General features: G+C 43.4%; 2 protein-coding genes across 6 annotated transcripts in view; one reads left to right on the top strand and one right to left on the bottom strand.

The window, feature by feature from the left end:
* Nucleotides 1–12,408, top strand: part of USP44 (ubiquitin specific peptidase 44) — a 39,623-nt gene extending 27,215 nt beyond the window's left edge. For 3 of the 5 annotated variants that reach the window (XM_056574305.1, XM_056574306.1, XM_056574307.1), the window contains exons 3-6: nt 6,713–6,911; nt 7,689–7,797; nt 7,958–8,163; nt 11,554–12,406. In XM_056574305.1, the coding sequence (XP_056430280.1) occupies nt 6,713–6,911; nt 7,689–7,797; nt 7,958–8,163; nt 11,554–11,732 (693 nt within the window). In that variant the 3' untranslated portion in view covers nt 11,733–12,406. Of the gene's footprint in view, nt 1–6,712; nt 6,912–7,688; nt 7,798–7,957; nt 8,164–11,553 lie in introns of all 5 variants that reach the window. The other 2 variants (XM_056574308.1, XM_056574304.1) reach the window with 2 other exon arrangements.
* Nucleotides 12,409–15,428: 3,020 nt separating this feature from the next.
* On the bottom strand, nt 15,429–25,324 carry METAP2 (methionyl aminopeptidase 2; the record flags this gene model as incomplete). Its single annotated transcript, XM_056574310.1, is given in 7 exon segments — nt 15,429–15,698; nt 15,911–16,026; nt 16,321–16,424; nt 17,050–17,146; nt 21,634–21,728; nt 21,811–21,992; nt 25,163–25,324. Coding segments are annotated over 7 exon segments (1,009 nt in total), but the record flags the coding sequence as incomplete, so codon positions are not given.
* Between the last annotated feature and the right edge of the window lie 1,011 nt (nt 25,325–26,335).

A 26,335-nucleotide genomic window follows, 5' to 3' on the forward strand; every position in this document is an offset into this window, starting at 1 on the left:
ACATCTCTAGCCTGTCTGCGACAATGGGTGGAGATCATTAGCCTCAGAGCTGTAGGGAATTGTAGCTCTGGTGGGCTGATGTGGGAGGGAGAAAGTGAACTCACACTTACAAACAAGGGATCCTGGGACTTTTAGTTGGAGGGAGGGAACTCAAACAGGAAATAGCCATTTCACAAAAAGAAAGCAGCAGCATTATAGTGGACTTGCAATGCTGTGTTGTGAGTCCACTATAATGCTGCTGCTTTCTCATTTAGCTCCAAGAGGAGCACAATCCTTCTTGAGCATGTCCATTACTCCCTGGCAGTTAAATAATAAAATCACCTTATGGGGAATAATCCCTTTTAAGTCTCTTAATGAAGTCACAAGATGTGAAGTTCTGTAAAATGCATGCTTTTTTGATATAGAAATCATGTTGTCGTGTCAAAATAATGTGGGCTTTGCCCATGTGAACATTCCCTGAGGTGGCAGCGTACTTGAGTACACTACCTCCCCCATGTTGGCATGTGTGACGTGTCACGTTGTCATCAGAGGTGTCCCGTTTCCTTGGTCTCCTGTCATTAATCTTCTTGGAGAACAGCAGCTGGTGTTGTGCAAGTCAGATAAGAAGAAAGTTCTTCAGTGTGAAAATGCTGCAGGTCAGCTGTTGTGAGGTTGCCTGTCTCACATGAGATCCAGATTCCTCTCTCCTAGAAATGAAGCAGGATATCTGCGGTCTCTTTTTAAAGGGGAACTCTGGTGGAAAACTTTTTATTTATTTATTAGCGGCTGTATACTACAGAGGAAATTATTTTCTTTTGGGATTTCTTTTCTATTATGACCACAGTGCTCTCTGCTGACACCTCTGTCCATTTTAGGAACTGTCCAGAGCAACATGTTTGCTATGGAGATTTTCTCCTGCTCTGGACAGTTCCTGACATGGACAGATGTGTCAGCAGAGAGCACTGTGGTCAGACAGAAAATAAATCCAAATAAAAAAGAATTTCCTCTGTAGTATACAGCAGCTGGCTAGTACTGGAAGGATTAAGATTTTTTTAAATAGAAGTAATTTACAAATCTCACAACCAAAGAAAACGTAAGTGCACTCACCGCATAGCAGAGACTGTCGGGTCCAGAAGTCCGGTAGCGAGATACCGGGTCACGGCATAGGCGCTGGTGAAGTGTGGCGCTCGGAGGCTACTCCGGCAGTTTCGCACGTGAGTGCGTGATTCGTACGGTCTTGTGAGGCCGGAAGAAGCACGCACTCACGTGCGAAACTGCCGGCGTAGCTTCCGAGCGCCACACTTCACCAGCGCCTATGCCGTGACCCGGTATCCTGCTACCGGACTTCTGGACCCAACAGTATTGAGTGCTCTCCCCATTTTCTTGTCTTGGTTTTTGTAATTTACAAATCTGTTTAACTTTCTGGCACCAGTTGATTTAAAAAAATAGAAAAAAACGTTTTCCACCGGAGGACCCCTTTAAGTAATACTTTTTGTTCCCCAGCCGCCGTTCTTCTCTGATGGACCTTGATGTGTGAGAATCCCCATATATATATATATATATATATATATATATATATATATATATATATATATATATATATATTCTCTCTCTCTCTCTCTCTCTCTCTCTCTCTATATCTATATCTATATATATATATATATATATATATCTTTCTCTCTCTCTTTTTCTCTCTCTCTCTTATTCTCTCTTTTTCTTTCTCTCTCCCTCATTTACTATTGCAAACCCGACATATTTTGTCAGGTTGTGCGCCAGTTTCTGGCGCATTGCGCCATAAATTCTGTCTGCGCCAGAATTTGCTCCAGAATTGAAAAAACCTCGACTAACTCTCCATTTTCACAAAAAAACAACATATTTACTAAGGTTTTCACAGAAAATGTGGTGGATTTGAGCTGAGGAAAACCCTACAGATCAGAGCAGGTGTAAAGAAAAAGCAAAATGTAGGGAAAGTGGAAAATGTAGGGAAACCTTAGTAAATACTGTGGAAAATAAATTGTAGGGAATTAAAACCCACAAAGAAACCTACACTGTATGTTCCAGCACTACGTCCAAACGGTTAAAGATATTAACATGAAACTTGGCACACATGTTACTTATATGTCAACAACAAACACAGGATAGGTGATTTAACCCTTACTCACCCCCATTTGCCAGGGACTTATGTATAAAGTCCCATACAACTCAATGGGAAATATATGTTACTGCATAACTTCCAAACGGCTGGAGATATTTTCGATAATACTTGGTCACATGTTACTTATATGTCCACTTAAAATATAGGATAGTTAATTTAACCCTTATGTTAATTTAACCCCCATTTGTGAGGGTATGGGTTTTTGTTTAAAGTCCCATGCAAATCTACATAGGAGGATGGGATAGGAGGTCGAGATATGGGGACGGGATATGAGGTCGGAAAACGGGATAGGGGGATGGGATGGGATAGGGTTGGGATATGATGAGGGGATATGGGGTTGGGATATGATGACGGGATATGAAGTCAAAAGCTTCCTCCTTTGTTGATTTTCCTCCCGAACAAGGATTAGAAAGGAAAAAACAGGCAACGCCGGGTACTCAGCTAGTTGATTATAAAGGTACAAAGGGTGGTGCAGCTTGCACCATTTATCTAGAATGCCCCTTTACCCCAATGTGCATATAACATGAAGAATAAAAATAGAAGAGCAGTCCTCAAGAGTGCCTAGTTTTAAAGTGTTACACTTGTAGTGGAGCGATATAAATGAGGTAGCTATAATGATACTATAATTATATAAGGATAAATGGGCTTTTAGTCAGAATCCAGTCAACTTGCAAAGTTCAAATAAATTCAATATTTATTATAAAAATTACATTGGTTATATTAAAATGAAAAAGAATGTATAAAAGATGCAGAGTGTGTCGCAGGGCCCTTGTGACTGCTCAGATACAGTTATATCGATCTCAACCTAAAACCCTGCTGTGTTGATCCAGAGGAAGCCAAAACCCCCATGAGGTTGATTCCAATTGCCCCATGACTGAGGAAAAATTCCTTCCCAACTCAACTACATCAGAATAAGTCCCTGAATCAATGTTCTATCCACATGAATCTAGTATCCATGTAATTATATGTCTCTAGAAAAACATCCAGGCCCCCCCTTGAACTTGTCTATTGAGTCAGACATGACAACATCATGCGGCAGAGAGTTCCATAGTCTCTCTGCTCTTACAGTAAATAATCCCCATCTGTGGTGATAGTGAAACCTTTTTTCCTCTAGACGTAGAGGATGCCCCCTTGTCATGGTTACCGGCCCAGGTACAAAAAGATCACTAGAAAGATATCTGTATTGTCCATTCATATATTTGTACATTGTGATCAAATCCCCCTAAGACGTCTTTTCTCTGAACTAAATAACCCCAAGCTTGATAACCTGTCTTGGTCCTGTAATCCTCCCGTACCGTAAATTCTTTGTCGCCCTCCTCTGCACCCTCTCCAGTTCATGCCATGTCCTTCTTATATACAGGTGCTCAGAATTGGACACAATACTCCATATATGGTCTGACTAATGATATATATAGAGGCAAAACTATGTCCCTGTCACAAGCCTCTATCCCTCTCCTGATACAACCTATGACTTTATTAGCCTTGGCAGCAGCTGCCTGGCACTGGTCACTAAAGTTAAGCCACCAGTACCCCAAAGTCTGTTTCGGTATAAATTTTACCTCATGTCTTATTATTTAGCACATAATTGTACATTTTGTTTTTACGGCCCAAGTGCTTTACCTTACATTTACCCACATTAAATTTGATTTGCCTCCCTGCCCCCTTTCACCAGTAGCTTGGAATAACGGTGATGGAGGATGGGAGTCATACCTACCGTCACATAATAGGTAGATAATCATGTGTTAAAACATTTTCTGATACTAACAGAGCTTGGATTGGGGTATGGGTGGTGATAGACAAATGCAACCAAAAACTTACAAAAGGTAAGATAACTGCAAAAAGATTTTATGCCAAATTACAGCCAAAGAAATATCAGGAAGGCAATGATAAATCTTCCCCATAGTGTATCAATGTATTGATTATTGTTCTATTCCAGCAATAATCGATACACTTGTACAATTTAGAGAGTTTATTTTCTACAGAAAGTGCCAGTGCTAGGCTTAGTGACCAGAATGAAAACTGCAAGATTTAACATGTACATAGTAAAATGGAAAATTGCAAAAATCGGCAAACTTCAAAATATGTAAAACATAAATGCTTGATTTAAACAGGTCATTTTTTGATGACCCGTCTCCTTTAACCCCTTGGGGGAGCCAAGCACTCTCCATACATGGTGATTGATGATGGCTGTCAGATTCCAACAGCAGCTGAGATCAGATTCTGACCATTTAACTATATTGGTACCATGATCAATAGTGATTGCAGCAGCTAGACTGTTATGCTGTGTGTTATTGCTGGTACAGGGGTTCAGTCAATACCCCTGTGATACAATGGTCTAACCATTGTTTGTCATGGTGCCCCCCCCCCGGTTTATCAGCCAAGCGCTGCGCTGTCCCCCAGGAACTAATCATGTCACCTCATCCTCCTGTGAGTTGCGGGCCGCCGACGCTTTAAATCTGTACTGTATAACATATTCCTTGTGCCCAGGCTGCAAAAAAAAAAAAAAAAACTTTAACTCACCTTTCTACGTTCCCCCGTCGTCGCTCCGGTAATGGCCTCACGCTGGGGATGGGAACGTCACAGAGCCGTCAGCCTATCACCGGCCGCAGCAAAGTCCCGCCTAGGTCGGTGATAGGCTGAGCGCACTATCCTGTAAGGAGCCGGCCTGCTTTTTACATGACCGTGCGCTCAGCCTATCACCGGCCACAGCAATGTCCCACCTCGGTCAGTGAAAGGCTGAGTGCACTGTTATGTAAGGAGCTGGCTGGCTCAGCCTGTCATGCAAAATTTTCCAACAGGATAAAGTGGGGGTTTCCCAGCAAGCATGACATCACTGAAGCCTGCTGGGGCACCACTTCCACCCTCACATGGTTGCAGTGCTGTGATGAATAGATCCTCAGCCTCTGTGCAGGTTTCAGTCTGTGTTGCTATCAGTGAGTCTCTCCTTCAGCTGTCAATCTGTGCAGCTTTCTGTGAAAATCTTTCACTTTCTGTGCAGCTGTCTGAGTTTGGTCTCCTGCCAGGCCAGGAGGAGACCAAACTGACTGTATTAATTGTGTCAGGGAATAGAACAGAGCCACATAGTGCCCATTTTTTATATGACATTTTAAACATATTTATGTTGATAATTTTAAAAGCAAGTGAATGGGAAAGTCTCTGCTAATTATACAAGTACTTAAGTACTACAACATATCTCTAATATAGTTTAATTAAAAAAAGTGATTTTAAAACAGTTTAAAATCACTTTTAAATTCGGTCACTAGGGGTCGCCCTCCTAGTGGCCGAATGCATTCAGCGGTGACGTCACCACTGAATTACGACGCGTTGAAGCCTGGCAACGAGTCTAAATTCAATCACTGCTGTGCTCGCTCCCGCCTGTCAATCAGACAGGCGGGAGCGAGCGCTTTGAAGGAAGAGGACGCGCGCAGGCTCGGGGACAAGGTAAAGTATTATGTTCACTGTATTATGTATACATGTATTATGTATATGTTCAAGTATTATGTATACTGTTCACCTATACAGTATGCCTCCAGTTTCCCCACTACAACTCCCAGCATGCCCTGGGAGTTGTAGTGGGGAAGCCTGGAGGGACACTGAATAGGTGAACTCAGGGGGAGTGGGTTGAGCGGGGCCGGGGGGGGGGGTTGCGGGCTGCGCGGCGGGGAGGGGGTACTCTGGGTGAACTAAGGGGGAGGGGGAGTGAGTTGAGCGGCGAGGCGGGGGTGTTGCGAGCTGCGCGACGGGGAGCGGTATGTGCTCCGGTGTTCACCTATACAGGGTTCCTCCAGTTGTTTCCCCACTACAACTCCCAGCATGCCCTGACAGCCAATAGATGTCAGGGCAAGCTGGGAGTTGCAGTGGGGAAAACAGCTGGGGGCACCCTGTATAGGTGAACTATGGGCGGAAGTGCCGGCCCCAGCAGGCACGAGTGACGTGGTGCCTGCTGGGGAAGTCTGCCTGGTAGTGAGCACGCTACCAGGCAGATAAAAAAGCATTTTTAATATGTAAAAAAAAAAATTAAAGGCAGGGAGGGGGTTAGGGATAGATGGGTAATAGGCAGGAACAGAAAAAAAAAGTGATGGTGGGAGCTACCCTTTAAGTATTATTTGTTCTGTTGCATTAAAGGCGTTGTCTGGAGATATATGGCTAGGAGTGGTGTAAAAATCATTGTTATTCACCTAACCAAATGCTCCTGCTCTCTGCTTGTTAACGCTTCTTTTTGACACAACATCCCTGCAAGAACTGCTTACTCAACCAATCGCTGACTGAGGCAGAACACCGCTGCAGTGGTCCCTGTGATACGTCATCCCCACAGGAACTGTATCACAGGGACCACAGAGAAGCAGTGATGAGCAGGGAGCATCGGGACCGCAGCATTGGAGGAGGCGAGTATCCTTTTTTCCCCACCTTTTAAGCAACGCCCCCAGCTATATATATAATGTTTTAATCACCGGTGAACCCCTTTTAATATATTCTAACAATGTTGACAATTCAGCATTGCTAAATTCAGGAAACTATATTATAATATGTATACACATTGCTTAAAAATATTAATAATGTTGTTATTTTTTTAAACAGGTCACTTGTCTTGCCTGTGATAATAAGTCTAATACGATAGAACCCTTCTGGGACTTGTCACTGGAGTTTCCTGAGAGGTATCACTGCAATGGCAAGGAGACTGCCTCCCAGCGGCCTTGCCTATTGACTGAGATGCTGGCAAAGTTCACGGAGACAGAGGCATTAGAGGGAAAGATCTACGCATGTGAACAGTGCAACAGTGAGTAGATGCAGTATGTATTCACAAGGATATTCTGTTCTAAACTTTCTACTGCAGATGCTTTCTCAGGATTATTGAAGATTTTATTATTTCTTCATTTATTTATATAGATTTATTCCTTTAATATAAATGAACACAACATAAAATCTGCAGTGTATACCCTTCATGTTAATGTATTCAGGGTTCGTTCACGCAATGCAGATCGGTTGCAGACAAATAATGTGACGTATTAAGATGCGTAGCTCAGTGCCCTCATTTAAATGGGTGTACTTCTGAAAATGTAGTTCATCATAAAGATATCCTATTTCTGAGAACAGACGTCATGGGATATAATGTTTTTGTAGTTTTTTTTCACATAGCTGGTGTCATGTTAAAAATGAAAAATAAATCCTACTCGCCTACAACGATTTCCCACAGCCCTTGTCCTTACATCTCCGATTCCTCACCACTTCCTGGTCCTTGTGACAGGTCATCTCAGCAGGAACCATCCGCTCAACCAGTCACTGGTCGCAGGGGTGTCTGGCCAACTGAGCTGGCAGTTCCTGGTGAAAGTGACAGTGACCTGTGGAGACTGGGAGGCAGTGGAAGAGCAGCTGTGGGGAATCTTGGGTAGGTGAGTATGACTTATCTTTAACATGCCCCCAGCCTAATGTAACATGCCCCCACCCTGATGGCTTTGCGTCTGACTGCTAACAGTTATTCAGCTGCTTCCAAAAAAAATAAAAATTTAAATGTCCTACAGGAAGATTGCATTAATATCTTTCATGTAATTTACAGCAAAACGCAGAAAATTTTCATCAAAGCCAGTTATTCTTACAGAAGCCCAGAAGCAACTGATGGTGTGTGGACTACCTCAAGTTCTGAGACTGCATCTCAAGAGGTTCAGGTAAAGGAATATATTCTAATGACCTTTGAAATAATGTTTTGATGCAGGGACCATGCTTACTCCTAAAGGCTAGAGCCTCTACACATTATCTTATTTGTGCTAGAATGAGTTCTGTATGAGGAGGAATTTAAATAACATTGAAGTTTTCATATCCCCTTAGGTGGTCCGGTCGCAATCATCGTGAGAAAATTGGGGTGCATGTCCAGTTCGATCAGATGCTAAACATGGAGCCATACTGCTGTAGAGAGTCCACTGCAAGCCTGAAGACAGACTCTTTTATTTATGATTTGTCTGCAGTAGTGATGCATCATGGGAAGGGATTTGGTTCTGGGCATTATACAGCCTTCTGCTACAACCCAGAAGGAGGTAGTGTATGTGCTCCCTATTTCATCAAATGTGAAGATTGACAATGTCCCAAATAACAATGTATTTGGCATGATTTTTCATGATTTGTCAATATAAATTTGCTTTTAAATGCATTGTCTGTATCTACTAGAGATGAGCGAAGTTAGTGATTCGATTCGTCACAAACTTCTCGGCTCGGCGGTTGCTGACTTTAGCCTGCATAAATGAGTTCAGCTTTCAGGTGCTCCGGTGGGCAGGAAAAGGTGGATGCAGTCCTAGAAAAGTCTCCAGCCCACCGGAGCACCTGAAAGCTGAACTCATTTATGCAGGCTAAAGTCAGCAAACCCCGAGCCGAGAAGTTCGTGACGAATCAAATCACTGTAAATTCGCTCATCTCTAGTATCTACCAAATGTATTACATGCCATCCCTAATTTAAAGTAGGGCTGCACGATTTGGGGAAAATATGCGATTGTGATCATAGAGGTAAACATTGCAATTTCAATATGCGATATAATAAACAAATGGTGAAATTCCCCAATTTAATTTCCAATCTCCCAATTTCACAAAAATCTCAGACAGGTTCCCTTAAAGGACAACTGTAGTGCAAGACTTATATATTCCTGTGCCCGGGCCTCAAAAATAAACAAAATAAACTTTAACATACCTTCCTACGTGCCCGCGTTGGTCCGGCACAGGCGGTGCGAACCTCATTCTACTTCCTGGGGACGCCGCAGAGCCATTGGCGTACCACCGGGCGCATCGATCTTCTGCCCCGGTCGATGATAGGCTGAGCCCACGGTCATGTAAGTAGTCGGCCATAGCTCCTTACATGCGCTCAGACAATAACCGGCCAGGGCGGAACATCAATGCAGCTGGTGATACGCCGATGGCTCTGTAACGTCCCCAGGAAGTTAAACGAGGTTCGCACCGCTGGACCAACGGGGGCATGTAGGAAGGTGAGTTAGTTTATTTTGTTTATTTTTGAGGCCCGGGCACAGCAATATATAAGTCTTGCACTACAGTTGTCCTTTACTAGATCTAACATTTCCACACGCAGTGATTTCAAATATGTTTATTTTATTTACTTTTATTTTTTTAAATGGGGAAAATGGGGTCATTACATTTTTTTTATTGAGGGATGGGTTTATTATTATTTCTTTTCTTTCACATTTATTTTATTTTTTTCTTCTAAGTCCCCACAGGAACCTATTTACAGCAATCTTTTGATTGCTTTTACTGTTCATTGCAGTCTGCCATCCTGACTCAGACCCCTGCAATCTCACTGCACGTGGTCCTAGGAGTCTTAGACCTGCTTGAGGTGTTGTGTTCAGTATTGATTACAGTATCTAAAGGGTTAATGGCGGACAGCAGCGGGATTGCCGATGTCTGCCATTAGCGGTAAGTTCCCAACTGCTGATAGAAGCCGGGACCTGCTGTCATGAAGAGAGTGCGCTCCATGCTCATGATGTAAATTAGAGATGAGCGAACTTACAGTAAATTCGATTTGTCACGAACTTCTCGGCTCGGCAGTTGATGACTTTTCCTGCATAAATGAGTTCAGCTTTCAGGTGCTCCGGTGGGCTGGAAAAGGTGGATACAGTCCTAGGAAAGAGTCTCCTAGGACTGTATCCACCTTTTCCAGCCCGCGGGAGCACCTGAAAGCTGAACTCATTTATGCAGGAAAAGTCATCAACTACCACGCAGAGAAGTTCGTGACGAATCAAATTTACTGTAAGTTCGCTCATCTCTAATGTAAATGTCCCATGACATACATTTAAGTCATGGTTTTAGAAAAGCAAGTCTGACCTCATTGTATTCCAAACACTGATAAAAGGATGCAATCACTTCTGTAACAGTGACCGTGCCCATTAAGCTATCACTTCTCTGGTAGTACTTTATGGTTAGTGTTAGTTTATTATGGAATGTTTTGGTCTATTTTGACAAGCTAGATCATAGAATATTTACCAGGTCAGACCCTGGAAATACATAGTCAAATGTACTAATCCTACAATAATGGGACTTATTCCAGAAGACAAAATCTTCACTGTATTTTCACAGTTCTTAAATATTTATATTACATTTCACCTGGATGTTGTAGTGTAGTAAGTAGGGCACATGACCAGAAAATGAATTGTCTTATTCACCGTCAGAGCTGGTAAAGGTATACGGCTCTATGCCTCAGTGGATATTCTGCCGTCCATTATTCTTTGCTGCTTCCTCCCAGTCATGAGCAGAATGAAAGGGTTTGGCACTCCTGATCAGCATTGAAAGGGGTACTCCGCCCCTATACAAAAGACAGGGGAAAAGATGTCTGATCACTGACCCCACCCCCCCCCGCAATCTCCCTGCCGCACCTGGCATTTATTTAGAGCGTTGGGTGCAGCGCCTGAGGCTCATCACGGCCATGCCCCCCAAAGCTAATCTATGGGAGGGGGCGTGACAGTCACGCCGCCTCCCATAGACTTGCATAGCCTCCGGCACTGCACAGAGCCTAGTTTGCTTTGTGCATCGGATGTCTAGATTGCCGCAGCCGAGATTGCGGGGGTTCTTTGGATAGGGATAAGATGTCTAGGGGCAGAGTACCCCTTTAAGACTATACTCCTTAGAACATAAGAGGCATGTCAAACATGTTTTATTCACTCTACCTGTTTGCATGCCATCCTTGCTGTATCTCTACCATCTATCTTTAGAGAGAGTTGGCTATAGGGAGGGCTAAATGGGCAAAGGTGCAGTAATATATCCATACAATGTGGGCATTTATATTGGTACAGCGGATAATTACAGGATGGATGGGTGGTGGAAAATAGAAGGCAAAGACGAGAGTAGCACTTCAAACCTTGCCCAGAAGATTGACAAACTAATCGGTAGGAAGGTGAGTATCAAAATTAGAGATGAGCGAACTTACAGTAAATTCGATTCGTCACAAACTTCTCAGCTCGGCAGTTGATTACTTATCCTGCATAAATTAGTTCAGTTTTCAGGTGCTCCGGTGGGCTGGAAAAAAGTGGATACAGTCCTAGGAAAGAGTCTCCTAGGACTGTATCCACCTTTTCCAGCCCACCGGAGCACCTGAAAGTAAACTCATTTATGCAGGATAAAGTCATCAACTGCTGAGCCGAGAAGTTCGTGACGAATCAAATTTACTGTAAGTTCGCTCATCTCTAATCAAAATGATCTGAACTTCTTAAAACGAACAAAAAAAAAGTATATTAAGTGTATATAACTTTAGGGCACCTATTGCTTTAAGGAATTTTTTGTAAGCCTATGAATATGTATACCTCGATGTATTTTGATAAACTGTCATAACCATATATTTTTAGTTTGAGCTATAAAATATTTACACAACCACAAGTGTAACTATAACCTTTCTTACAGTGATAGTAATGCCAATGTTTTTCCCCCCTATTTAGGATTCTGGGTTCATTGTAATGACTCCAAGCTGCATACCTGCACAGTTGAAGAAGTCTGCAAGGCCCAAGCGTATATTATATTCTACACCCAGCGTGTCCCTCAGGAGAATGGACACTTATCAAACAGGCTTTTAGGTCTTGGTACCCCTCCGAGCAGCCCACCGTCCACACCTTGCTGAGATAATGAATGTCTACAGGAAACTGAACAGAATGGCAGCATACAGTCCGTGTTGGAGCGAGCGTTTATCTTTCTGTTGTATAACGGACTTTGGGAGAAAAACATTGCCCTGTATGATCTGGGCTGAACAAATTTTCTATGAATTTTAATGTTTTCGAGCAGGTTGCATATAGTAAATGTCACTAAACCACCTTCCCAGGTGCCAGCAACACAAATGTAAGAATGTGATATTTCTCATGTACAATATGTTTATACACTTTTTTTTATATGGTATTAAGCACTCAAAAATAGAATAAAATGATTTTAACATTTGTAAATTGGCAATGTATAACTTTCTAGCAAACTTTTCTACTGTTCCCGTGTAAATTTTATAGTTCATACCTGCATTTTTCACTTTGTGATTTATGAATGTCATTTTCTGGTTTTAGAAATTTTATTTCTCCTTTTCATTTTAATACATCATGCATTGTATTTTTACAATTCCTGTGCTCCTGTCTGTTCTTAACTGCAATAATCCACCCTGGTTCTTTTATCAGTTGTTTTAGAAACCTCAGTGCTTAGAACTACATCCGGCTAAGGCTGGGTTCACACTACGTTTTTCAACTACAGTTCCCGCATACGTTTTCTATCAAAAACCGTATGGGGAAAAAACGGATGGAACAGTATGGGAAAAAGTAAACCGTATGGGTTTTTAAACAGTATACTGTTTTTAAAAGTGCATACTGTTCCGTCCGTTTTTGTAGAAAAAAAACCCATACGTTTTTGAAAATTTTGTCCATTTTTTATGGGAGGGGTCTTGGGTGGGGACTTTAGGATTCAAATGCGCATGTGCAAAGTAAAAACGTATACGTTTTTCCCGTATGGAACCGTATACATGTGCGTTTCCTATTGACGTCCATGTTAAAAAAAAACTTATGCGGTTGCAGTACGGTTTTTAAACCGGAGACAAAATCGTGGTCAACCACAGTTTTGACTCCGGTTTAAAAACGGACGGACTTTGGGAGGAAAACATTGCCCTTTTTTTGCGGCCCTTAGCCCAGCTTCGGGCAAGCAGGGCCGGACCTGACAAGCGCTCAGTCTGTATGGAGCGGCTCCCAACTCCTGCCCACTCCATACTCTGCAGCCCCTGGCTGTTCTCATTAGCCGGGGGCCGCCGCTAATAGCAAGCCACGACTGGCTATTAACCCTTTACATCGCCGCTGTCAAAGCTGACAGCGGCGTCTAAAGGGACATGTGAATGCTCCCTGGTGGGCTAGTTGGGTGTTCACACTAAGGTTTTTTTTTTTTGCAGTTATCAATTGGAACATTAGAAAAAAGTTTCCAGACTTTATAATCTGTTCCTGGCTTGGTATTTAATAATTGCAAATTAAAAAAAACCTGAACGTGTGAACACAGCCAGTTTGTTTTAATGATCGATCTGCTATATTTGTTTAAAGCTTTGGCCGACTTTTCTGTGGATGAGGCTCTTTACTCTCCTTTGGGGTTAAAAATTAGAGATGAGTGAAGTTACAGTGATTCGATTTGTCACGAACCTCGCAGTTCAGCTTTCAGGTGCTCCGGGGGGGGGGGGGGGGGGGGGGGGCTGGAAAAGGTGGATACAGGCCTAGGAGAGTCTCCAGCCCACCGGAGCACCTGAAAGCTGAATTTATGCAGGCTAAAGTCATCAACTGCAGAGAAGTTCGTGACGAATTCAATCACTGTAACTTCACTCATCTGACTTTTTTTTATCTGCTGGGGAGGGTTCAGACGTATGCCCATTTATGGTATATAACAAGCCTTTACTTACCTCCAGTGTTTATTTTGTTATATTCCACACAATGGGCATACTCCTAAAACCCCCAGCCATTGGATTATATGTAAGTATAATTATTATTATTTTTTTAATGGCTACTGTTAGTATCTGCTTTCAGTAACACTCAAAGCACTAAAATCCCTTCAATTTAGTAGAAGGTGGCAATCCATCAGACACTTAAGCCACATTCAATATGCCAAAAATGTATATGATAAACAAAAACAAGACCAACTCTTCACATGGAATGAAAGACAATGTCCCAAGCACAAGACCAACTAATTCTGGAGTTGGTCAGTCTTTGTAAAGTAAGAATCAATGACCAATTCTCTATATGGCACTGGGTATATTAAGAATAAATCTAATCAAAATACACCCCTATGACAAAAAAAAAAAAATGATATTGAGTGTTGTAAAAATAAACCTACTCCCGGCTCAATCACCTGCTACTGGCATTCCAACAGCACATGCTTCCTACCACTTACTGTAATGTAGGGCTCTAACAATTTAATCCATTCATTGGTTCAGCCCTGATACCCGTCTCCTAAGCGTGGTCCGGTTCACCTGTTACTTCTGCCGTTCAGGTGTTGGCCAGAGCTTCATAACATCACTGCAGATATTTGCCCAAGCCTGCTTGCAGTGAAGCCCAGCAGAGAAACAGCAGCAGTGGCGTCATGAATTTCGCCCGATGTCACAGGAAGCGGTGAGCAGCTGGGACCCAACACTGTTAGAATAGCATGAGAGTATGGTAGTGCGGGGGACTCTGATCAATATGATGCATACCATGCCCGGAACCATCCAGCCGTTCGCCTGATCTCTTCATTTCTCAAGATATGCAAATCATCTTCTAACTGGCACAGGCGGGGTTACTGCCTTCATCTAGCACTGTGACTGCCAGTCGGCCCGCAGCACTGCCCAGCTTATGCATATTCATGCCCTCCCTCCCCGCTCTGTATGCGAGTCCACTACGCATGTGCCGGCTTCTTGTGTACACCCAGAAGCGGCCTCAGCGAAGTGGAGTCACATATAGAGCAGGGAGGGCATGAATATGCATAAGCCGGGAGGTGCTGCGGGCCGAGCGGCAGTGATGTCACAGTGCTAAATGAAGACAGTAACCCCGCTCGTGCCAGTTAGAAGATATTAGGCAAATGGCTGGACAGATCCGGGCATGGTACGCATTAGAGCTGCACGATATGGGGAAAATGTGCGATTGCGATTATGGGGCCTAAATAGTGATTTTCATATGTGATGCGATATAATAAATAAATGGTGAAATCCCGCCATTTCATGTCCAGTCTCCTCCATTTTACAACTATCCACTCATTTTATGCCCACTGCCCATTTCACATCTCCCTCCCCCCCACGTGTCACAATTGGTGACAGTTGTCCTTTAAAGTCTACAGGAGTTACACAAATCGAATAACTTCTTCCACTTCGCCTTCCTGACCCACCTCCAATGCGAAATTAAATTTAACCTAATAACTGAGCTGTCCAAAAATCTCAAGTAAACTCCTTCATGAGTAATGTTTCTGATCTGAAAATTCAACTTTATTTTTTTTTACAAAATGGTTTCCAGGGAATTAAAATGCAATGCTATTTGCGGAATTGAGCTAAAGAAACTTGTGGTTAATTTAAGTGAATATAAATATTTCAAAAGCTTCTTAAATGCAAAATATTTTTAAAAGTTAAAGTTATCACATCTTCCCCTAAACCAATAAGCTAAACAAAGAGTTATTTCTCCTTTAAAAGGCCTGAAATTTTACTTTGCCAGATTGTTAGTAAAGCTATACCTTTAACCAAGTTCATTCCTTCCAGATATAGGAATGACATCTGCTAAAGCCCTTTTTTTTTCTTCCAAATTAACACAACACAAAGGGCTTCAACAGAAGCAGTAGAGACAGACAGCACCAAGTTCTACAATAGCTTTAATAATCATCTCCTCTGCTCACAACTTCCTTGCAGGTTGGGCGCAATAGTATAGTGTGCTCAAATTGTGCTGTGTAAGACCCTTTGATGTCACAGAGTGGTGGGTAGGGGTCTACTATACCCAAATCACACAGATTCTTTAGCGCCATTAAGTATTTACTCTCTCCAAGTCGATCCAGCCATCTGCGGCAGAAAGCAAGAGTGCCAAAATTCTCATTGATGACATTCAACAAGTGTTTTGCTCGTGGAAGTCTGTAAATGAGGAACAGAACATCAGCAACACACCAAAAGTATGAACACTAAGCAATCATATCTTCACTGGGACTGTGTACCATGAAAATGACCCAGTCTTTAACCAGATAACTAGCCATATAACATGGGGGATGGGTGCAATGACAACTGTCATTATTAGGCCAATATAACGAGGTTGGTCAGTGTTTGGAAGGAATACAGCGATACTTTACCTAATAGGCACATGTCCAACATCAAAGTTCTTCATGTAGTGAGAACATTCCATGTCATCATGAACAACTCCCTTTCCAGTGCTCCCAAATGTTTCTATTGCATACACTTCACCTTCCTGAAAGGCACAGAACACTGCACTATAGATACACTATACAGTAAATTGCAGACATGTTAAAGGGGTTATCCAGAAGAAAAACAGAGCTCATTTCTTCCAAAGACAGCACCACAGTTGTCCTCAGGTTGTGTGTTATTACAACTTTGCTCCATTCACTACAATGGAACTGAGCTGCAATACCACTAACAACCAGGAGACAGGTGCGGTGCTGTTTTCCAAAGAAATCAGCTTGGTTTTTCTAATCCTGGATAACCCCTTTAATAATTAGTATAATTGAAAATTACCAGCATGTACCTCCATTCGTGTTGCTTCTCCACCTTTCACAATGGGTACAGTTTTTCCACCATGTATTCTATAAGGCCCAATGGAATGGCCATTCAAATTCCTTATGGGTTTTACTGAAATCACAATTGCATTAAGAAAAAACATGTTAATAAAAAGCACAAAGCTACTAGCAACGAGTCATCGAGCAGAATTAGGAAAAGACTGCCCTATCCTATTAAAAGAGTACTCCAGTGAAACTTTGTAACCTTTCTCTGTGCCTAGGCTGCAAAAGGTAAAATAATCTTTAACGCACATTCTGCTGCTCTCCCAGTGCACCAATAACCCTCTTCTGTCTCCTGGGCCCGGTCTTCTTCCATATCCTGGAGCACGGTGAATCACACTGCACTCAGCTTATTGCCGGCCGCAGCGATGTAACGATGTCCTGTCTGAGCGCAGTGTCATGTAACAGGCCCAGACAGCAGGGAGAAGGTTGGGCCAGGCCCGTTACTTGACAATGCACTCAGCATATCACCGGCCAAGGTGGGAAGTCACAGCAGTCAGCGATAAGTTGAGCGCAGTGTGACATGTCAGGATGCGAAAGACAACTGGGCCCAGGAGACAGGAGTGTGATATCAGCGCACAGGGGGAGCGGAGGAAGGTGAGTTAAAGTTTGTTATTTTACTTATTTCAGTCCAGGCACTGAGGAAAGAAATAGTTTCACTTGAGTACTCCTTTGCGCCATGTGTAACAAACACTCACCTTGATAAGTCTTGCCATCAATTTCCACTTCATATGACTCCATAACTTCTTGCACTGCTTCACCAACATCGCATAAACGCACATCAATACCAGAACACTGAAGAAAAATATGTCTAGGTTAAGATTTCTACTTTGTTGACCTAGAAGTAACACACCGATTTCTCTATTACTGAAAGCCTATAAAACTGCATGTGATGAGATGCCCATGCAGGAACCTCCCAACTATGTACAGATGCTGAAGACATCAAACAGACAAGGTTCATCCTCAAACATCCTGAATGGACCTGTAGCCATTGTAACTGCCCATTATTAGGCCTACAGTGAAAACACTGCACTCCCACCTGACCATTACCTAAAACTGTGGTCAACCACGGTTTTAGGTCCGTTTCTTTCAAATCAACTGGTGCCAGAAAGTTAGATTTGTAAATTACTTCTATTAAAAAATCTTAACCCTTCCAGTACTTAGCTGCTTTTCAGTCTGACCACAGTGCTATCTGCTGCCACCTCTGTCCAGGTCAAGAACTGTCCGGAGCAGGCAAGGTTTGCTATGGGGTTTTGCTTCTACTCTGGACAGTTCCTGACATGGACAGATATCTCAGCCGAGAGCACTGTGGTCAGACTGAAAAGAAAAACTCTAATTTCTCTGGAACATACAGTAGCTGCTAAGTACTAGAAGGATTAAGTTTTTTTTTTTATAGAAGTAATTTACAAATCTGTTTAACTTTCTGGCAGCAGCTGAAAATAGTTTTACACTTGAGTACCCCTTTAATATTGCTCAAAGAAAACATTTTCTTCCTGTATCTCTGGCTCTCCCATAAAGATACATGGAAGGGGCCACAGCTTCGTGCGGATGTTGACAGTCTCTTTGCACAAAGCAGAGATCGCTCCATGCACAATGAGAGCAGGGCGCCGGGCAGGAGACTGCATGGGTTCCAAGTATTTGGACGCCTATGATCAGACACACATCCCCTATCCTTTGGATAGGGGATTAATTGTTTAGCACCACAGTAGTCCTTTAAGACATGATGAGTTTGGCATTATTCTTTTAAGGTCAAATAAAAAAAAAAATTTCCTCCACTTTGTCTACTTTAATTTTTTTCATCTACAGACCCATACGGGGGTTTTTTTTTTTTTTTTGATGACCAATTCTACTTTGTATTGACACCTTTCATTTTACCATATTATTGATTGGGAAAGCAGGGGTGGCAATTGGGCAAATGACAGGGGCCGCTCCCATCACAAACCTCTTAAATGGCATGATGGTGCTATTAAGAGGTTAATGACCGCTGATGTTGGTCATTCATTTTGATTGCTGGTTACTAATACAGTCATGGCCGTAAATGTTGTCACCCCTGAAATTTTTTAAGAAAATGAAGTATTTCTCACAGAAAAGGATTGCAGTAACACATGTTTTGCTATACACATGTTTATTTCCTTTGTGTGTATTGGAACTAAACCAAAAAAGGGAGGAAAAAAAGGAAATTGGACATAATGTCACACCAAACATCAAAAATGGGCTGGACAAAATTATTGGCACCCTTAACTTAATATTTGTTTGCAATCAGTCGCAATCAGTAACTGAAACCAGTCACTTCCTATAACCATCAATAAGCTTCTTACACCTCTCAGCCGGAATGTTGGACCACTCTTTTGAAAACTGCTCCAGGTCTCTCTTATTGGAAGGGCGCCTTTTCCCCCAACAGCAATTTTAAGATCTCTCCACGTGTTCAATGGGATTTAGATCTGGACTCATTGCTGGCCACTTCAGAACTCTCCAGCGCTTTGTTGCCTTCCATTTCTGGGTGCTTTTTGACGTATGTTTGGGGTCATTGTCCTGCTGTACAGTGGGACCCAAAATCCGTTGGTAATCCTCAGATTTCATGATGCCTTGCACACATTCAAGGCACCCAGTGCCAGAGGCAGCAAGACAACCCCAAAACATCATTGAACCTCTACCATATTTCACTGTAGGTACTGTGTTCTTTTCTTTGTAGGCCTCATTCCGTTTTCGGTAAACAGTAGAATGATGTGCTTTTACCAAAAAGCTCTATCTTGGTCTCATCTGTCCACAAGACATTTTCCCAGAAGGATTTTGGCAAAATGTAGTCTTGCTTTTTTTTTTTTTTTATGTCTGTGTGTCAGCAGTGGGGTCCTCCTGGGTCTCCTGCCATAGAGTTTCATTTCATTTAAATATCAACGGATAGTTTACGTTGACACTGATGCTCCCTGTGCCTGAAGGACAGCTTTATATATCTTTGGAACTTGTTTGGGGCTGCTTATTTACCATCCATACTATCCTGCGTTGACACCTTTCATCAATTTTTCTCTTCTGTCCACACCCAAGGAGATTAGCTACAGTGCCATGGGTTGCAAACTTCTTCATAATGTTGCGCACTGTGGACAAAGGCAAATCTAGATCTCTGGAGATGGACTTGAGAACCAAAATTGTGGAAAAAATATCAACAATATTGAGGTTACAAGTCCTCAGACAGTTCTCCTCTTTCTGTTGCCCATTCTTAGTGTAGCACAAACAGACACAAGATGCAAATACTAAGTGAACTTCTCTCCTTTTTATCTGCTTTCAGGTGTGATTTTTATATTGCCCACACCTGTTACTTGCCCCAGGTGAGTTTAACCCCTTAACGACCACGGACATAAATGTATGTCCTGGTGCGGAGGTACATCGTGCACCAGGACGTACATTTATGTCCTGTGTATGACCGCGAGCATCGGAGTGGTTTTCGCGTCATACACTGCAGGTCTGATAGCAGCCGGGGACCCGCTGGTAATGGCTGACATCCGCAATTGCGCAGATGTCCACCATTAACCCCTCAGATGCCATGATTAATACAGATCACAGCATCTGCGGCAATGCGCATGTTAAAATAGATGATCGAATCGCCCGCATCGCTGCCGCAAGAAATGAAAAACGCAAAAATAAAATTGGCTTGGTCCTTAAGGTCAAAATGGGTTTGATTCTTAAAGGGTTAAAGGAGCATCACACTTGCATGAAACAATTATTTTTCCACAATTCTGGAAGGGTGCCAATAATTTTGTCCAGCCCCAGGGGTGTGGAAATTTAATTAAAAAAACTACTTGTCCACGGGACTAAAACGGAGCGAAATCTACTTGTCCCTCACGATGATCCACTTGTCAGGATCAATTTTCGCTTTTACACTCATTTTTTCCTCCTCGCCCTATAATAGCCATAACTACCTACTATAATGATACCTTTTCATTTTTCAATAACATTCTCCAAACCAAAAAGTGTATATGTATGTATGTATATGTAGTGAAATTGAAATAGTAAAAGATAATTTTGCAAATTTTGGTGGTTTTTCTTTTCTACGCCATTTACCTTGTGGTTGAGCTAACATGTTAGTTTTAGACTTTAGGTCGGCCTCATTACCACAATACCAGATTTGTATGTTTGTCATGTTTTACTAATTTAAAAAAAATTCTGAACTTTTTCAAATTTTTTTTAATTGCCACTTTTTGACCCCTGTAGCTTTTTTTAAATTAGTTTTTTTGCATACCAGGCTGTAGAAGGGCTCATCTTTTGTGCCATAATTACGCACGCAGCGATACTAAATATGTTGTTTATTTTTATCATGGAAGGGGTTAATGTGTGTCTTTTAAACTAAATTTTTTTTTTTTCCCCACACTAAGGCTTTTAGGAGGAATCATTAGATTCCTCTAACAGATCAATAAAGTTCTATTGAACTCCATTGATCTGTGTGTTCTGAGATCCATTGATAGAGTCTAGTCCAGCCAGGCTCTATCAATGACAGAGCCACAGACACCAGGGAAGCAGAGGTAAGCCATCCGGCTACCTCTATAGTGGATCTCACCCCCGTCCCCCCCCCCCCCCGCATGCTGGCTATTAGCAGCAGCCCCCGGCCACTGAGAACAGCTGGGGGGCTGCAGAGTATGGAGCGGGCACGAGTCCGGAGCCTTCTCCATACAGACTGCTGAGCACAGGCATGCTTGTCAGGTCCAGCGCTGCTTTTCCGAAGCAGGGCTAAGGGCCGGAAAAAGTCACCTGCCCAGCACTCGAAACTGCATGTTCCGGGCATAGAGCGATAGGAATTCCACATCCCTGAGCCCATTTTTGGAGTTTGGTGTGACATTATGTCCAATATGCTTTTTTTCCTCCCTTTTTTGGTTTAGTTCCAATACACACAAAGGGAATAAACATGTGTATAGCAAAACGTGTGTTACAGCAATCCTTTTCTGTGAGAAATACTTCAATTTCTTGAAAAATTTCAGGGGTGCCAACAGTTACGGCCATGACTGTAGCAGCTGCCACTCACAGTGTTTAAAGCTAGAGCAGCTGCACAGTGTGTTAAGGCACAGAGTTCTGTGCCGTGTTGCCTAGGGGTTAGGTACTCATGCCTTAAAGGGGATGCTTCATGAAGATAACCCCCATCTCTATGCTCTATTAGCGCATATAGACATCACTACACCTTTACAATGCAAAAACGTATCACTGGTAAGAGATGAATAAAAAATCTAAGCTAAATAAAATAAAGGTCTGTACATATTCAGTCTAAATATGCAAAACAAATCCTTTAAATTTTGTACCTTTATCCCAGTGTTTGTTGCATCTTTGACAGCTTCAAGCAGCTTGTCGTACTTTGGATTGAATGTTACAGTGAAAGCACAGTCAATGATACGACCTGGAAAGATGGCCCAGAGGAAAGTTAGAAGACACTTTACAACCCATACACAAGCAGATAGCAGTCTTTCCACTATATTTACCATTGATATGGGTTCCAAAGTCAATTTTGCACACATCATCATATTGCAGGACTGTGGTATCACCAGCATTAGGAGTGTAGTGGGCTGCGCAGTTGTTTAAGGAGCAGCCTGTGGGGAACGCAAGACCAGCATACAGCCCATTCTCTTTGATAAGCTTGCGAGAGCACTCTTCCAGCTTTTCGCTAAAATACACAAGAATATAAACTTAGCGTTTTATTATGGTATGTAAAGTTCTTCATACACACGATAATGCTGTTAGGGTGAATTTACAAATTAGCCTACAGTACAGATTTTTAAATCCACATCATCCAAATATGGTGCAGATTCATTGCATATTTTCCCATTTATTTCAACGGAGAGATAAAAATCCACAATGAAATATAACATTGTGGACTTTTCTACAGGTTTTTTTACTTACTGATCTGCAGCAAAACCTGCAACTGCTGTTGTCAAACCCATTGGCTCTTTTATTTAGAATCTGCAGATAAACAGTTAGGGTACCATTCACACGAGCGGATTTACAGAGTATTTTATGCTGTGGATCCGCTGGTGAAGGCCCGCTCTATGCTGTCTTTACATGTGCCTGCTACGAGCAGACACACTGCGATGTGCAAGTCGCAGTATACTCGCACATCGCGGGATCTCTTTGTCTAGCTCAGAGCAGGGAGAGTGGCTGCGATGTGCGAGTACGCCGCGCAAATCGCTGCAGTGTGTCTGCTTGTCACGGCGTATTGCCGCTACGAGCAGGCACATGTAAAGACAGCATAGAGCGGGCCTTCACCAGCGGATCCGCAGCATAAAATCCGCTCGTGTGAAAGCACCCTTATAATTTAGTGCCAGAGAAAATCCATTACGTTTGAATTTAGGCCATTCTCTTATCGATAAATGGCCCAAATTGCTTATATAGGTTGTTATACTTGTAAAGAACTTCTAGCGTACGCCAAGGCATATCCTTGACTTGAATGGATTAAAGATACATAAGCGCAGTCTGACACACTTAAGTCCTGCATTATTATAACAAAAAAAGGGGGAAGTATGTCCTGAAAATAGAATAAGGATCTAGTCATACCTACAGTATTCTGCGCAGATTTGATGCACAGGATTTCAAGTCATTCAGTTTACATTAAAATCTGCAGCAGAAAATCCTGCGCATCAAATCGGCACAGAATACTGTACGTGTGAACAGACCCTAAAAGTCACAAGCAGACCATGTTCAGTTCACAGTGTACACGGCAATATACCTCAAAATACTCTTTTGTCAGTGTTTTGATGCATACCAGCAACATAGATGTGCAGAAAGAGTAAAATTAATTAAAAAAAAGTAGATTTTTATGCTTACCGTAAAATCTCTCTCGGAGGAGGATCCATTGGGGGGGGGGACACAGACCGTGGGTATATGCTGCTGTCGTTAGGAGGCTTGACACTAGGCAACAAGAAAAGTCGGCCCCTCCCAGCAGGATATACCCGCCCACAGGCACCTGAGCTAATCAGTTTAGTCCCAGAGCAGCAGGAGAGGACCGACAGGTCAAGAAAAAACAGTAACTGTCTGAGGAAACCACAGAATAAGAATTAACTGAAACCACCCTCGGACAGGGCATTTTTGTTTTGCAACCCACACAAGCATAATAAGTGACCAGGGCTGCAGTGACCTGTCTGGCAGGGGGGGGGGGGTTGGGTCTGTGTTCGGACATTGTGAGACCAAGAGAAAATGGAGCAGTCTCAACCGGTGTCTGTGTCCCTTGGATGTCCCTCAGAGCAAAGAGAGGGAAAGGGGGGGGGGGGGGGGGGGGGGGAGGCTAACCTAAGAAGAAGGGGGGCAGGGACAGCACCAGACATCCTCATTGGCAAAAATTGACCCCCCCCTGCAGTGCATGCACCACACTGATAGGAAGACCGTGACCCGCCCCCCCAGTGGGCACGCTAAAAAGCCATAGTGCAAGGATCCCCACCGAAATGCCGGCCGGCGGGGAGTGGGCGGAGCTAAGTGACGTGAGAGGATGAAAACCCCCTGTGCTTCGGTAACTTCAACTGAAGTGCGGCCGGGGGAGAGAAAAAGCTGATGGCCGTGCGCAGGCAGCGTAGCCGACAGCTAACGGAATCCCCGGCGCTCCGGTCACCTCACAAGTGGAGACGGCCGAAGCAAAAGTAAAATGCCACTCGCATGCGTATAGCGCAGCACCGGAACAGTAGGGCTGTAAAACTGAATAACGTGGGGGGGGGCGGGGGCTACAGATGTTGGGAGTACAGATAAAAGACGAAAATTCCCACCCAGGAAGCCCAAGGATAAGGGGCTCCCCAAGCAAGGACACAGGCATAATAGATAGAAAACAATGGCGAGAAAGTGGAGAGGGGGGGTATACTCACCCTATAAACAGCCATGCTCACCTAAGATGTCTTCAACCAGCTATAGTCACCTGCATCACGTCAGGTTGAGACAGCGAGACAAGCAAGGAAGATAGGGGGACTTTGACCCAAGGTGTAACCCCAGGCACTGGCCGTTGGCGGAAAGGGGTTAACAGTGCATACTTTATGCCCCGTGCCCCTTAGCCGCATAGGGGGGGGGGGGGGAACAGGTAGTGCCATGCTCCTGAACCCCCAAATAAAAAACAAGAAAAGAAAAAAAAGGAGAAAGGAACTTAAACATACCCTAGCTAAAAAAAATAAAATAAAAAAAGAAGACCAGGTCTGGAGAGCTCCAGACCTGTGTGTCTCCTACTGACACTAGCTAAAACTGATTAGCTCAGGTGCCTGTAGGTTGGGTATATCATGCTGGGAGGGGCCAACTTTTCTTGTTGCCTAGTGTCAAGCCCCTAGTGGCAACAGCATATACCCACGGTTTCTGGGTTCCCCAATGGAGCCGATCAAGAAAATAAAAATCGATTAAAGGATGTAGTCCAGTGGTGATTCAGTGGTGAGCAACTTATCCCCTATCCTAAGGATAGGGGATAAGTTGCAGATCGCGGGGGGTCCGACCCCTGGGGCCCCCCCTCGATCTCCTGTACGGAGCCCCGACAGCCCGCTGGAAGGGGGCGTGTCGACCTCCGCACGAGGCGGCGGCCGACATGCCCCCTCAATACAACTCTATGGCAGAGCCGAAGCGCTGCCTTCGGCAATCTCCGGCTCTGCCATAGAGATGTATTGAGGGGGCGTGTCGGCCGCCGCCTCGTGCGGGGTCGACACCCGCTATCTCAGCGGAGAGCCGGGGCCCCAGCGGTCGGACCCCCGCGATCTCAAACTTATCCCCTATCCTTAGGATAGGGGATAAGTTTTTCACCACTGGACTACCCCTTTAATGTTACAATGCTTTTACAATCATAATCTGACTGATCACCGCCAAACAGAAATTCCTTACCAGATTTCGATCATTGTCAATCCTGGCTTGATCCAACTCATGACATATTTCCTTACTTGTCTGTGGGCTTCAGCAGCTTGTCTAAAATCTGCCCATATCTCTTCACTAGCCTGGTCCATAGCTTTCTTTTCATCACTGGTAGTCCTCCATGCAGCGGATCGTCTACAAAAGACAGACCATGATATCTTTACATGTGTCAATCTTTATGGGTCACAACAGAAAGTCAAGGGCGTCATTCACAAACACGTATACATTCTTCAAACCTCTGCTAAGCAGCTGCAACCTGTTTCTGTGGTCTGTTCTACAAAGAAATACTTGGTTCCAACCTAGCTACAAGCAATAGTTACAACTCTTGCAGCCTAGCAGTCTCCGGATACAACACAAAGACTCACTGCCACACAGCAAATACTTCACATTCTAGAAAACCCGTATCTTACATGCACTGAGAAAAAAATAAGGCACCTAGCAAGCACCAAGCGTTGGAATCAATGACAATAATGACGATATATGCAAGTGATAATATTAGAGAGAAAAGGTACCTCATTGGAGAAAACTGTATAAGTGAAAGAAGGTTCTAGTACCCTGTTGGGCTGCCTTTAGCCGGGATACAAGATAAAATACGGTTGGGCATAGAGGCATACAGGTTCCCTATCCCATCCTGCAACACACTGGCCCTCATTTACTTAGAAAATCGGGTTGTAAGTCTATGTTTCTTTCTTACCCGACTGCTTTTTTCCCCTGGTATTTATTATTATGTCGCATCCTGTTTGTCGCACGTGGGTTTCGTTGGTTTTGGTTTCCAACTCCTCTGAGTTGTCGGGAAAAAATCAACAATTCAACAAATTCGGGTTGGAAACCTTTATAAATACGTGGGAAAGCTCAGAAATGTCAGGTTACGCCCCTTTTTCGGGTTTGGGAGAATCCACATCGGGTCCGTCGGGAAAAAATGTCACATCGAGTCGCAGAATGGCGCACGATGTCTGCCACATGTCGCAGACAAAGATGCGCCATAAAAACCTGACAAAACAAGTCTGGTTTAGAATAGTAAATGAGGGCCATTGTCCAAAAGATGTAGCAGCATGCTTGATTGGTAATAAATCTGGCAACCAAGCCGGCTAAGGAAGTGCTACAACAGTGGTCTCAAACTGTGGCCCTCCAGATGTTGCAAAACTT

This window comes from Hyla sarda, chromosome 4 (assembly GCF_029499605.1).
Source record: "Hyla sarda isolate aHylSar1 chromosome 4, aHylSar1.hap1, whole genome shotgun sequence".
Taxonomy (NCBI): Eukaryota; Metazoa; Chordata; class Amphibia; order Anura; family Hylidae; genus Hyla; species Hyla sarda.